At 31.2% G+C, this 15,813-nt stretch overlaps 1 protein-coding gene across 1 annotated transcript in view; it reads left to right on the forward strand.

The window, feature by feature from the left end:
* The window catches only part of CSMD3 (CUB and Sushi multiple domains 3), a 1,016,080-nt gene that overhangs the window by 651,336 nt on the left and 348,931 nt on the right, over positions 1–15,813 (forward strand). Inside the window, exons 19-22 of the mRNA XM_006916698.2 lie at positions 589–777; positions 4,709–4,825; positions 10,335–10,550; positions 12,124–12,312. Coding sequence (XP_006916760.1) covers positions 589–777; positions 4,709–4,825; positions 10,335–10,550; positions 12,124–12,312 — 711 coding nt within the window. The remainder of the gene's footprint in view (positions 1–588; positions 778–4,708; positions 4,826–10,334; positions 10,551–12,123; positions 12,313–15,813) is intronic.

Raw genomic sequence — 15,813 nt, forward strand, 5'->3', positions numbered from 1 at the left:
ACTCTTTATATGCTTTATATATATATATTTGCTTTATATATATATAAATTTGCTTTATATATATATATTTCCTATCAAAATGATAAATTTCAATAAATTTTAAAAGTTCAAATTTAAAACACATCAGGAATATTAAGTATAATGTTGGTTAGGACAAGGGCTCCAGAGTCAGAGTCACCTAACAATCAAATGAAGTTTTAATGATACAACTAATTTCATAGGATTCTTTTAATGACAAAATGAAGCAAATTTCACAAAATATTTAGGATCATTCCTGGAATATAATAAGCTCAAGAAACATTAATTACTGCTATGATTTTATATATGTAATTTATAATAATATAACATTTGATAATTATATATTTTCATAGAGTTCTCATATAATTAAGTGACTTGAATTTGGTCTTTGTGGACATGGCAAAGGAAATGTCAAAACAAATTTGTTAAATAAGTTGTTGATTTTTAAAATAAAGCTATGGGAACATTAATGTATATGTGAAAATCATCATTCACAATTGTTCGAAGGTAGAAATTAATTTCAGCAATTTGATTCCCTTCAAGCTTACTCTTTGTCATATTGTTTCCTAGGTGTTACAGTGAACACCTATTCTTGCTTGGACCCTGGCATACCTGTACATGGCCGTCGCTATGGTCATGATTTCTCCATCGGATCTACTGTTTCATTTAGTTGTGATCCAGGATACAGGCTGAGCCATGAAGAGCCCCTTCTATGTGAAAAAAATCACTGGTGGAGTCATCCACTCCCAACCTGTGATGGTAAGAATTCATTCGATATGCAAAATAAGCTGATTTATAAACCAAAAAGAAATCACTATAGTCTTTGTAAAAGGTGAGGCTTAACATAACTATCAGTATTTCATATTTTTAAGTGAAATCTTGAATTTTGGCACTTTTATGTTATCTATTAATAAAGAAAAGAATGAATATTGATAATCAGCTAAACTTAACCTATGCCTAAGGCTGCTATATGTATTTTCAAATGTGCTAAGATAATTATTTTAAGTGCATATTTCATGCTTGGATCTTTTGACAAAATAGCATTGAAAATGTCAGATTGGTATCAGATGAATGCACTGAAGGGACAGAGCATTTACTTCCTGCCTGGGAAGGCAACATACACCAATTCAAATTCTGCCTACCTACACAGCACAATGGCAGTGGACACAAGATCTGGACAAATCTAATTATAATGGATGCTCCCCAAATTCTGCCTACCTACACAGACTGCCCTGTGGTGCCAAGTTTCTGGTTATGATGAATAGTATACCAGTGTCTGTGTTGCTTCTTCGTTTCGATGGAGAATAGAAACAAAAGACATGAAAATACATTGGAAGAAGCTACTTCCCTAAATTTGGGAAGTTCTTTCATGTTTGCTTTATCAAAAAGCATACACTGTAAATCTATGCAGTATTTAATTCTATACTTTTTAGCACTATTTCAAACTTCTGTGCTTATTTTTGTTCTAAATAGATCACATTGTTTATTTTATGATTAAATTTTCAAGTACTGTCAGTGTCATCATTTTTTTAAGAAACAGCTTTAGTTCAATTTGTTTTTATAACGAGGTTTAAAAGAATCATCTGCACATCTCCCCTGTGTTGGTGCAGTACCATTTATAATAGTAAGCATTCTTATGATTGTAAATGACAGAAATTCAATGCCAACTGCCTATAAAACATAAAAGCAGAATTTGTTGTTCAACTACTCAATCTTAGAAAAGGCAGAGGCAGAGGTGGCATACTTCCCATAACTAATTGTAATCATGAATTCAGACCTTTCAGGGATCTGTCCATTTTCCACTTAGACTTTGTTCTGTTTATTGACATAATTCTCTTCAATTGCAGCCAGTCTTTTTCCACATAGGAGATTGGCAGTAGAAAATACACTCTCAGGAAGATGGAAATGGATAGCCTCATATTATTAGGATCAGAGAATAATGAAAGTTTTTCCTTGTTTTTCCAATTAGAATAATCCCAGGAAAGGTCCCTGATCAGTCCGTACCTGGACCAGTTACCACAATAAAGGAGAAGCATCCATTATAATTAGACTTGTCCAGATCTTGTGTCCATTTATCCCTGTGATTGAGACAAATTATAGTGGTGTAAAAAGAGATATTATGTTTGCCGGGTCCTGTTAAAGGCACATGGTTGGCATGAGTAAATTCACCAAGATAGAAAAGTTTGGAGGCAATGTTATCCAAAGAAGCAGGGGGATACAAATAATGCCTAAGTATACCGACACACTTAAACTTCATTATGATAAAAGTGAATACATCTAATTTTCCCAGGAGCAACACAGATCCTCATCATCTGTCAGTGCGACTACAATCAACCTTAAATTTGGTCTCCAACTTTTTTCAGTCCAAACTCCATTTCATGTTATACCCCATGTCAAAAACACTTAATGGGTTTATGTTGCCTAGGGCTGAAAATTCAAACTACTAATCAGGGAATTTATAATCTTTAACCATGTGGATTCCATCCTTTCCAGTTCTGTCTCCTTTCTTCATTCTTACAAGTCATCTTTATTGAAAGATCAGGTCATGCCACTCTATCTTGATCCATTTTTCTCTTTTGTATTCCCATTTCATTCTGAGTATAACTGGACAAAAACTGAATTATATTTATTTATTTACTTACTTATTTTTACGGTCTGAGCTTTGTATAAAGCAGCTACTTAATTTTTCAAAGACTTGAACTAAATTCAACTATCTTATGACTTAGTAAACTGGTTTGATTAGACCTTTCCTCCAATCTAAACTTTCCTCCAAGAGGCAACTAATCTAAATTTCCTGAGGTAAAGGGAGGAAAAGTGAATAAGCAGTATTTATTTCCCTGATCCGAGAATGTAACCACTATTGGCCTAGATTGCCTAGATACTCAAGGTGCAGTATGTTTCACTCCACACACACTAGCTCTTGTAGTATCTTCGCAGCCCATAATTATTAGCTGATTCAAAAAGCAAACTAGATAATGAGGATTTCTGGCAATAACAATGACAGTTAACATGTATTGAGGATTTACCATGTGCTGGTACTGCTACAAGTGCTTTACACATATTAACTCATTTTATCTTCAAACTAACTCTATGAGGTTAAATACTATTATGATCACCACTTACGGATGAGAAAACTAAGTCAAACGAAGATTAAGCACCTTGCCCAGTGTCACCCCACTAGTTAATGGCCACCTAGATCCAGATCGCATACACAGGTCCACTGTTATACTGCTTCCTCCCACATTCTTCACAATAGTAAAATACTAACATTATTTAAAATGAAAGTATAATTATAGATTTGTTATTCTTCCCTCAGTGATGCCACATATTTATTCTAAGAATTTTGTATAAAAAATACATTTATATATACTATGAAAAAAAAAAAAACAAAACTGGCAGTCTAAAAAAATAAATAAATAATACATTTAGCCTTTAAACAGTTTATAGATTCTCTGTACTACTTGGAATGTGCAGCTAAAAAATAGGACAGTACCCTTTTTTTGCTATCAATTATGTCATGTAGAAAGAGTACTTTGATTTCAATTATATCTTCTGTATACTTACATTTCTGAGTAAAAATTGATTTTTTCAAAATTAATCTTTTTTTTTTATACTATCGACTAAAGAACTTTTAACCTAATCAGAAATGGTTCAGTTAGATTCTGCACAACTTAGATAATTTGATACCCGGTTGCCTCAACTCTTCTTCTCAGCATTGTTACTTGGAAGAATAAGGCCAAAACTCACACTTCTGGTGTCCTAGGGAAGCTGAGCAAGAATCAGAGCAGACAAGGCCATATAACACATCACAGTTCTTACTAGAAGCCCTTGCCCACGTCTAAGAGAGTTGCCACCTCCAAGTGGAGTAGAATAAGGAGTCAACATGTTTCTGCTTCCACTAGAATATACATTCTTACTTGGCTATATCTTTATTTCCTTTAATTTTTAATACAGATAAAATTATCCAACATTTCATAAACACTGATGGTTGTTAAATGTGGTAGAAGATATTGTAAACTGTGATTTTTTTCTAGAATAAATGATCATTGAATCAAATTTTAATTTCTTTGAACTCACTTCATAAACATTTATTTATTTTTATTGTGGAATATCTACTTAAAAATCTATACCTACTCAAAAAAACCTTTTGTTTATGATATTTTCCAGAGACATGTAGAAGTATAGAAGCAGGCTTCAAAATTTTCTCAGTTTACTTCACTATTTTAAAAGGAATTCTATGAAGAGTGGCAAATATCTCTTTAGAACTTAAAAGAAATAATTTTGTATAATTAACAATTTGTTTTCTTAAAGCTTAATAAAATATGAGCTACTAAACAATTAATTACTCATGTTTAATTTACAACCAGTTTATGCAAATGTTGCTTATTATTAGAAATGTATAAGGAAAGTAATGTACTTCAAATTTAATGTGGAAAGTTGAGCTACATTCTCTTGGGGCCAATATTAGTTCTCAGAGGCTATTACATACCTTTTTCTTCTCTCCTGCTGCAATGTATGAAATGATTTCCTAGTATAGGAAGAAGTCTACACATTCCTGTTACTACCAGGAAATATCTTAAGCTAAGAAAATCAGACTCGTTCTATTTTGAGAGAGGAAAGAAGAGGTTTGTTTAGCCTCTGCCTCTCTAACTATGGCTGACAATATGATTGTATTTCTTTGTATTTTCAGCATTATGTGGAGGAGATGTTAGAGGGCCTAGTGGAACAATCTTATCACCTGGTTACCCGGAATTTTATCCAAATTCTCTGAATTGTACATGGACTGTTGATGTAACCCATGGAAAAGGTAATTTGCCTCATATAATAATAATTGGTATATTCTGGATTTTTATTACATCTATTTTTATTGCACTGTCCTTTACAATGTCATTTTTTTATTAGCAAAAACAGACCAGTAGTAAAATATGTTATAACAAAATTTAATTTGAGTAATTGCAACAGGGGATTATATTTACTTTTCTGTAGTATTATAACGTGCTCATATTTTTACCAGAATGGTGATGAGAGGGATTTATTTTCTTTTGATATGTTCAACTAATGTTATTTGGAATTTTTTTATCAACAAAATCTCTGACTGAATGGCTTCTGTCTTTGGCATAGGGTTAAGAAGTTGATTTCAAAAGTTCAAAAGTTTATATCAAAAATACAAAGATGCTTTGAAGTGCTGAGCCAATTGTAAAACAAAAAGTACATGTTTATATATACTTGTTTTTTAAAATGTTTGATTATTTATTATAATTATATTACACATACAAATTTATTCCCATTCTAGGAATATTTGTGTCTCAAATATCCCTTGAACAAATAAATGAAAGGCTCTGTGTTTCTAAAAGAGTTCATTCATCTAATACAACCACACTAGTAAATTAACAGTGTGAGTTATTAAGGCAGTAACTTAATGGGAAAATGGTCACCCTAATATATCAAAAGCAAAGATGGATTGAAATTATTTACTAGAAAATCTGCATGTGCTAATCTTTCTAATAAAGAGTTAATTTATTCATTTATAAAACTACTTTAAAGAAGTAGTTTTTATTTTAGCTCTGTCGTTTTACTGTTCGGTAGGTTTTTACTATTATATTATACTTACTGATTTTGCTATAGGAAATGTTAAAAGAAAATCCTAACAGTGAGAAGATGATATTACAATTTTAAAAATTAAAGCTTGTGTTTAATACATTTGAATTCATTATGTTTTCACAAATGAAGCTTGCCTTAAAATTTTTAATTATGCATTATTTTATTGAGAGTGGGATTGTTATTATGAAATTAAATATTACTGAGAAGAAATGTAAAAGTGAATAATCTTGTATTGAACTACAAGAACAAGCTGGAATACTTTATAAAGTGAGGTTTTTGTTGTTCTCCATAATATAGGACTCTGCTGGAAGTTAACCAAAGCATCCTGTTATTCTTATGCACAGTGGATTAATGGAGTTTAAAATAAGCTTCCTTGAATTATCCAAGAAAATGGAAGGCTACATACTGCTTGCTATGTAAATAGAGGTTTAATTAACACTTAAGGTTTTGCATCTTCACAGGTTGCAAGTGTTAATTAAATCTGTATTTACATGGCAAGAAATGCAGATTTTTAGATGCCTTTTTTTTTTTTTATGAGCCAACAAAGTTTGTTGCAAGTACTATCGCAAAGTGTAGCAGAAGTTATGTGAAGGATATTCTCTCTAAATTGAGAGAAATCATCAAGGTAATATAATGTAACCTCTCATCTTGCATTCCAGTTTCTACAGTGTTCCAGAAAAGTATGATGAGCCGGCCCGATATTGATACTTTCCTTAACGGGAAACTTATGTCTTAAGAAAACTTGCTCAGTTTTTTTAGTTTTAATTGTTTGACAGTTATTCTGTAACTGTTATCCCTGTTCTACCCTCTGGAGTGAGAAAATAAATTAAACAAACAAACTATAATTTCTGCTCCTGCCTAAAGTTTTCCAAATATACCATCACAGTTCTGTGGACTCCCTGTTTTTCATGTTCACTACTCCCAAACTCTTATCTCAGTCTTTTCTTCCCAGACTAAACACTCCCACTTTCTTCAGTCTTTATAGTAAAATATTTCCATTATTGTCACCATTCTAATCGCCTTTCCCTGGATGTGTTTCAGCTTATTGACATCCAGGGATATTGATATTCTAAAGAATGTGTTTTTCCAGAACAAAATACAGTATGGCATCACCTAATTCTATTAATTATTCCCATTAATGAAACCTCTATTTGCTTTAAACTTTTTGGCTGCCATGGCTACTAATTCATACAATTATAGTTAACTGAATCATTTTTTTAGATTATTGGGACTTTAAAGTACAGTTAAGCCCAATTCCTAAAATTCTCCAATTGTACAATTTTTTCTCTTTAGTGCACATTTTTATATTCCTGTTATATTTTATCATATTAGCTTTTATCGCGAGTACCTGTGAGATCATTTTTAAATTATTTATATTTTATTTACATTTACATTATATAGTTAGAATTTTCTTAAATAATTGTGATCATCAAGACTTTAGGAATTTATAAAAATCTTAGATAGGACAAATCTAAATATCTAAATATTTAAAAACTTCAGACACACCATTAATGATCTCTTTACCACTTAACACTAGGTGAAGGTATTTGAACCCATACAAGTGTTTGACAGTTTCAAATTTAGTTAACTACAATATCATTTAGACTACATTGCTTCTTATTTACAATGGTACCAGAAGAGATTTCCTTAAACACAGTATAGCAATCAAGATGCTAATTATATGTAGTCTACTAGAGACCTTGAGGAAAAAAAAAATCCACATTAAAATGAAAAAGCCTTAGACTTTTAGAGGTGGGTTGTCCTTAGATAAAGTATAGTCCAATCTTACAAGTTTAAAGATGGGAAAAAACATACATATATGAGTAAGTATGGCACTCTCAAAGTCATAGTTGATAGCATAACAATAACTAAAACGCAGATATTCATATTTTTCCTTTAAGCCTAAGTCTTTCATATATGTCTATAACATAAATTGCTTTAATTGGGCTTCTTGAATAATTACTCTTATAAGAAGGTACCATGATACTGAAACAACTGACTTTTCCTCACTATTCCTCAAACACCCATTTCTCTATTAAGACTGTGTCTTTGCCTATCTGTCCTTGTTCCTGAAATGTCTATTCCTCCACAAAATTTGCTCACTTTTGAAGGTCACTGCCCTCAGAAGACTCTGTTGATTCCTGTGACAAATTAGTTACCTCTATTTCTATGCTTCAGTATTGACTTGTATTAATCATTTTTATAGCACTTAGAGGAATGTTTGAAATTTTAGTTTATGTATCTTTTCCCTTAAATTATGAGTTATTTATAGTCTTCTATATCTTTGTATTCCATAATGCCTAGAATATAGTTAGGTTCTTAATATCATTTCTTAATTAATCAATTGATCTTTAGAAGAACTTTGAAGGTCTTACATTATTTTGCGGTAGTGAAACAGACTTTAATTGTTTAAACCATAATCTGATAAACAGAAATTCCTTTTGTAAAGTGGCCAGTTAGGACTGAGGCATGAAAAAAAAAAAAATAGCTTTCATGTTGAAGCATTCAACAAAAAAACATAGCTAACAGTTGTTTAGCACTTCCTCTGCAAAGCACTGTGCTGAGTGCTTTGCCATATATTATCTCATTTAAACTTCAAGAGACCCCCCCTTCTGAAACCCCATTTTACAAATAGAGAAAATGAGATTTAGAAAGGCTATGTACCATTTGACAGTGGGCCTATAACTACCACTAACAGAATTTTGAATTTTTCTACGTATTAAGTTACTACACATCAGAACAAGCACATTTTAAAAAATATATATAGCTTGTATGCCTAATGAGTTTTTCCTTGTCTTTTGTCCATCTACTCTCCTGTTATCTAACTAGCTTTTCTTAGTTTTACTCTATAAAAGAAATCAAATTGACTTACCTGAATTTCTACCGTTTTATGATTTTTGTAAATTTTGATAGCCGGTAATCTAGATGACAAAGCATCTTCTCCTTGCCATATTGACATCCCATTTACATCTGGCAGGTGGCACTTACCACTTTCACTGAAGCACATTTGAAAGACTGACTCAATTTCTGGACTTCTTCTAAAAGAGGTTTTATATTCTTGCCCACTGGGGAGAAAAAATAAACTGTTACATTTTGAAAAAGAGTTTGAAAATTGTATCATTGTATATTTTAAATCTTTTCCAAATAAAAATTACTGGTCCATTATTCATTAATAACATTGTCTTATTGTTGTTTGTGTTTTCAGTTTGTTTTGGCCTCATTCTATATCACTTTTTGTTTTTTTAAAAGGACTGCAAAGAATATCTAGCATTTGGAACTAAAATGTAGATGAATAATATTTAGAAAATGTCACTTACACTGGGTTTTTGGGGTTTTGAGTAAAGATTTTGGTGATTTTTTAGGTCAATAAGAAAGATAAATCAGTCAAGGCAAAAGTGAATGTGGTAGTAATTATTTCATTTGAGACCTTACAGTGTGGTGTGTGTGTGTGTGTGTGTGTGTGTGTGTGTGTGTAACTGTAATTATTAGCCTTTTACATGTGTTCTAGACAATATCATTAAAAACTCACATGAGACCACAATGCAGTGCCATACCATACTCACCAGAATGGAACAAAAGAAAAAGCCAGATATTTTCAAGTATTGGTGAGGATACAGAGCAACCAGATTCTGCAATGGAAATATTAACATTGGTATAGCTACTTTGTAAAACATGTAATTTACCCATAACTCATTTACTTATGACCTAGTATTTACCCAACAGAAATAAGCACACATGTTCTTTAAAAGATATACTTGAATATTCTTGGCAGTACCATCTACATTTGTTCTAAAATGCAAACATTGACTATCAGCTATTGAACAGATAAATGAATGTGGTGTATTCACAAAATGAATTGCTATACTATATGCCATTAAAAGTAAGCCTATACAATTACACACAAAAATAGAGATGAACTTTACATATATAATGTTAAGTCAAAGAACCCCGACCCCAAATAGTGCATCTTATATAAATCCATTGTATAAACTACAGGAACATTTATATAATGTAGTAAAACTGATCAATGCTATTAGAAGTTGAGTGAGTGGTTACTTTTGGCTAAGTGAAGTGACAGAAAAATTGAATGATGGGAGCTCTGGGTGTTAGTAATGTATCTATTGATTTGAGTGCTGTTTACAGAGGTATGCTCAGTTTGTGAAAATTCAATGAGTTGAACACTTATAGTGCATTTTTCATTATGTTATATGTACAGGTTGATGTATGTGAAAAACAAATAAATGGAAAGTCATTATATTCGTTTAACACATAGTTTTTTCCTATACTTGCTTTATAGTTCTCTTCTAAAGTACAGTTAAGCATTTTTGGAAGTTGGGTGTATGTTGCTTGAGGGGGTTGCAGAAGGAATTAAAGGAGACATGTAAAATGTTCACCAGAAAGTTGCACTTATATTATAAATAAAGAATATACATTTTTCTTTAAATTTTTAGAAAACTTGGGTTATTTCTTTTCAGGCATTGATTTTTAAATTTTATTTCCAAGCAGTTTTCAAGACATGTCTCACTATATCTCTTAAAAAGAAGGAAAAAAAAAAAAGGGAAGATAATATTATCCTATACATTTGGAATATTTTGTAGCAGTTCTTTTCATTGTCAGAGAATTTAATTATAAGGAGAGTCCTGGTTTTTGTTAGTTTGGTAACTGTGTTTTACCGATATAGTTTGTGAATCTAATTTTCTTGTTTTTCTTAATAGGTGTGCAGTTCAACTTTCATACCTTTCATTTGGAAGACCATCATGACTACCTGCTTATCACAGAGAATGGTAGTTTTACCCAACCCTTGGCACGCCTGACCGGTTCAGAACTTCCTTCAACAATCAATGCTGGTCTCTATGGAAATTTCAGGGCTCAGTTGCGCTTCATTTCAGATTTTTCAATATCATATGAAGGGTTCAATATTACATTTGCTGGTAAGAAAATAGACAAATAGAAAGAGCTCTTTTGGTTTTTAAAAAGATGATCATAACTTATGTATGACAAAACAGAGAAAGCAAAATAACAGAAAAGAAGATAAACAGCAAAGAAATAGCTGTCAACAATTTTTTAAGAAAAGTTTGAAATACCTTGAAGAAATAAATTTCTTAATATCCACTAAAAGTACATTATTACATTTTTTAACTTGCCCTCCTGCAGAATTCTAAAATAAGGCAAAACTAGTTAAAATGCCTAGTGAGCTTAAAATGGAAATTCAGATATATATTTTAAAGTTTCAATTAGACAAAAATGAAATGTAAATTAAACCGGTGATATTCTAGTTGTATGTATCTTAGAAAAGACGTAGTTTACAGGCTAAGATTCAGATAAACTTAATTTATTCATTTGAAACTAGATGATCTAGAAATAAATTAATGTGGTCATTCTTTTACTCCAGAATACCTCATATATAGGCAAATAAAATTTATAAGACCAAAATGAATAAAATGTATTCCCATCAGTTAGAGTTCTACTCTCTAGTTAAATGGAATAGTGAGAAAATTAGTTATTTCTTAATAAAGAAACAATAAGTAAATTTTATGTCAACTTGCTAATGTTAAAATTGTAATATTATAAATATACATAAACATCATACAGATGCAGACCTTGTTCTTCAACTATTATTCTAGTATTCATATAGAAATACTTGTCTTATGTAATTTAGGTATTCCATAATGAATAATAAATGAGCATAAACAATTTTAAACTAGAATATTAAAAGTATGTCCAAATAAATTTTTTAAACAATGTAATAATAGCTCATCAACATGAACAATTTATCTTGCTCTCCATTGCAATTATATCATAAGTGCATACCTGGGAAAATTTTTAGATAAGCTACTTTTTCTCAGGATGGTATATAAATTATAATATTGTTGTTTAATCAACTCTCTCATACTCTAAAGAGTATAAGCTGTTCATTTTCATTGCTCCAGGGAATTTTCTTGTACATATCTGTAATATAAAAATTTTCAATGTGTGAGCACTTCAGTCTTACAGAAACCTTTGCATCCAAAGTCAGGTGTTTTTTAAAATATAGATTTATTGAACTTGTATACTGGAGGCAAAAGAGCCTTTGTCATTTAGACTAAAACCATTAAGTGAAATGCATTTTCAAAGTGCAAACGGTTTCATTCCAAATGTTATGTTTTTTGAAAGTATACATCTATTATGCCATTATTATAAGTCAAAATGTATTAAATGGAAATGTTTTTAATTCAGAAGAAAGAATATGAGATAAACAGCTACATTTTAAATTTATCACTGAGAAGGTGACATTTTCTCTTCTATATTGAATTTCCCACATGAAAGCATTCATTAAGTTGTTAGATCTTTAGCAAAAGAAGAAAATCATGTATGCCATTTGCATTTTTCTGTAATGATACATATAGTCACTTTTTAAATATATGACTAGATCTTAAAAGCATTCAGTTTGCAAACAGTAAGAATATACCCTAAAAGCGACTACTACTATCATAATTGTCATCCTCCTCTCTACTTAATTTACAGAATATAACCTCGAACCTTGCGAAGATCCAGGAATTCCTCAATATGGTAACAGAATTGGGTCCAGCTTTGGGGTTGGTGACACTCTGACCTTCTCATGCTCATCAGGTTATCGACTGGAAGGGACATCAGAGATCATCTGTCTTGGTGGTGGCCGGCGAGTGTGGAGTGCACCTCTGCCAAGGTGTGTGGGTACGTGGTCAGCTGCTTTCATTTGCTTGTATGTGTAGTCACTGTTCATGGAGTTGCATGGTTATACACCCTTCGTTTTTTATAATCTGTTGAATTTCTTCATTTATTTCATATTAGTTATTTCAATTTTGTTTTCCACTTGGCAATCTGGGATACCTAAGTTAACTTCTCAACTTCTCCATTCAGGCAACCATGCTTCTAAATTTGTTTTCAGATGATAGGATAAGGAATGAATAGAAAGATGGATAGATGATGGTGCTAGATAGATTGGTAGGTAGATAGATGATAGATAGATAGATAGATAGATAGATAGATAGATAGATAGATAGATAGATGATAGATAGATGATCAGTAGAATGAATCATAGAGAGCTTAAGATGATAGAGATGATCAGTAGAATGAATCATAGAGAGCTTACCAAAAATTTTTATGTTCTGTTGATAGATGATCTTCCATGACTTGTAATTGAAGTTATGACAATATTTTATAATTTAAAATTAACATGAATGAAAGATGATTACAAGGAAAAATGTGTCAAATAATAAGATAATTTAAGGGCAATCAACGTGGGTATTGACTCGATATGTACAATTTATATAATCTATTATTTAATATTAACATGGCAATTTATTTGAATAGCAATAATTAAAGTATTGAAAGTTTGGCTCCAACATCTCAACCCTTGGAAATTTGTAGAGAAAATGAAGGGATTTTTTTATTAGGAATTAAGTCATTCCCTATTTAAATTAGGAAATAGAGAGGCAAGAATTTCTTTAGATCATCAGCTATTCAGGGGTTATCAGTACTTATTTTTATGATAGAACAAGATGCACATAGTCATTTTATAATTATTTTATAAAGCTATTAAAACTCAAAAGCATGTAATTTATAATTAATAAATTTAATTGCGGGTCACAGATCTGTAAATTATAATATGTTATAAAATCAGGCAATTAGATAAGTTTTTGTTCTGTGGTTCAAGAACTTGTCCTTTTCTATGGAGGCCTCAGATGAAAATTAAATGAAGAGGATACCTTCTGTGTCTTTTTCAATATATTGTCCACTTCCTGTAGATCCCCAAATTAAGTCAAAAAATGATCTAGGTTAAAGTGGGTCTGAAAGCTTTTATAGTGATGAAATTGTTTTCACAGACCATATGAGTTATGTAACAGATAAGTTGATATGTAACAGATGAAACTTCTTTTCAGAAAAAATCACACGCTTTTATAGAAATGACACAAGAAATTATAGATGCTTAAAGCTGGAAAGTGATGCTCAGTCTCAAAACATCTTTTCCAGGAAGCTCCGTAAGGTGCAATCCTCCTGTTTTGTTTTTGTTTTTGTTTTTCCCTACTGTTGCCAGACTTGGAATTCCCCTAATTATTAGATTGCCTCCATTCCATTTTTGTTTGATATGAATATTTTCAAAGCCCAATTAATGAGAACCTTGGAAATAGTCCAAGTAAGGGCTGCAGAGTGCCTGGGTTTACGTCCTAGTCATTTGATATTAGGTTAATATACTTTTCTAAACTTCATTTTTCTCATCTGCAAAATGGTTACAAGAGTAGCACCTAATTCATTGTTAAGAGTTGGAATTACAAGAGATTAGCTATGCCAGTGAGACAGTTAGTACACTCCCTAGAACATAGGAAGGATTTAGAATTTAGATGTTATTAAAACTCTTATTTTGAGTATAATCTGCTTTCTGTCCAGCCCATCAATCTACTTTATAATACCAATTATAGTAAGAAATTAATTGCATTTCATAAAACACTAACATTTATGAGGTTCTAGTAGGCCCTTTCATATGTTATCAGATTTATTCCTTACTACAATCCTGTTATTATTCCTCTCATTTTTCATCAGAAGAACCCGAGCCTTAGAATTAAATAACTTGCTCAAAATCGTGAAGGTTGTAAGTAGCAGAACCATGATTTGTATACAGTCTTTCTCATTTGAAAACCCAACTTTTCCCCACAAATGGTTGTATCTCAAAATGGTCTAAGGAAAGGTGAATCTCAAAGGACTCTAAGTCATACAGAGTTAACTGATATTTTTTGCCCAAGGTACCACATACATAACAAGTGGTTACACAGGCTGTGAACAAATTCTTGCATGTATATTTTTAAGATTTACAATGGATTTATGAAAACCTGACTTTGTAAAAAAAGTAATTTGAAGTTAGTTTTGTTTTATTGTGTTTTTTGTTTGTTTGTTTGTTTGTTTGTTTAGAATAGCTTTATTCGTGCCTAAATCTTCAATGGGAAGGATGAAATAAAATCACACTGGGGGCAAATTTGGAAAGCAAAATTAGTGGGAATTTTTCCACCATTTCAAATTAGCTGTGCTTGCTTTTAAGCTTATTGAAATTTAAAATTAAGTCTGTTGACCTTAATAAATTCCACTGCAGGTATACATTGAAGTTATAAAATGAAGAAAAATAATTCTTAGATAAAATTACTAAAAATTTTACTTCTCTAATTTTTAAAAACAAAATTTTCATTACTTTGCCTATGATTTAAAACAAATGTTTCTGGATTTCTGATTCCATATACACATACATTTTTTATATTAATATATGTATATATTTTTTTCTATTTTGTTATCTTTTCAAAGTTCACAGTCTTTGGTCACATAAAATGCACATGGTTTATAACTATTCATATGAACAGACCCAATTTTAGCAATGTGAGTTTATTTGGGCAAGTTTTATTTCTTAGATTCTTTATACATTTTATTTCATATATCTCTAATGCCAATTTTTCATTCCATACTAGCTTAAAAACCACTATTTAGTCAGCTTAGCCAGCCTCATAGGAAACTTATGTTATAATGGTGAAATTACAAGTAGGTTGCATTTCAAGTTTGCCTCTGTTTTAGTTATTTGGAATCTGATGATCTTTCCTTGGCATAGGTTGCAAATGGTGGAGACATTCCCAGAGCAAACAACAGATGAGGTTTTAAATTTTATCAAGGGTAAAACTAATACCAACATTTACTAAAATGACTTATGTATACATAGATTATATAAGAAGTTATCTGATAGTAAGGCAACTGTTAAAGCTAATTTTGGAAACTTACTTTTTTGTTCATTTTTCTTTGTTTATGCGTGTTTAATTTTGATTCAGTTTAGTGTATAAGTTGGTTGATGTTTTTAAGTGTCTGTTGGTAGAATTTGGTCAAAATTATCTTACTTCTGGATGTTAGATGGGTAATGAGTAACATTTTTGTTTAAGCAATTTTCTGAGTAACCTCTGTGTTTACATTTTAAGGTGGTATATCAACAAAGATTAAAATATAATAATACCATATTATAGTCTGTACACTCTATAATGGATTATATCATGTAGTATCTCATCCCAAAAATCTTCCAGTGCTATGAATGTAGGTTTAGCATAGCTATCTGTGAAGACACAATGTCTATAAAAAACTCAAGGTTGCACACAGACTTAGGGACAGAGCCTTGACTGTCATCATATTCTGAGCCCCAGGATTGTGCTT

The sequence above is a fragment of the Pteropus alecto genome, unplaced genomic scaffold, assembly GCF_000325575.1.
Source record: "Pteropus alecto unplaced genomic scaffold, ASM32557v1 scaffold164, whole genome shotgun sequence".
Taxonomy (NCBI): Eukaryota; Metazoa; Chordata; class Mammalia; order Chiroptera; family Pteropodidae; genus Pteropus; species Pteropus alecto.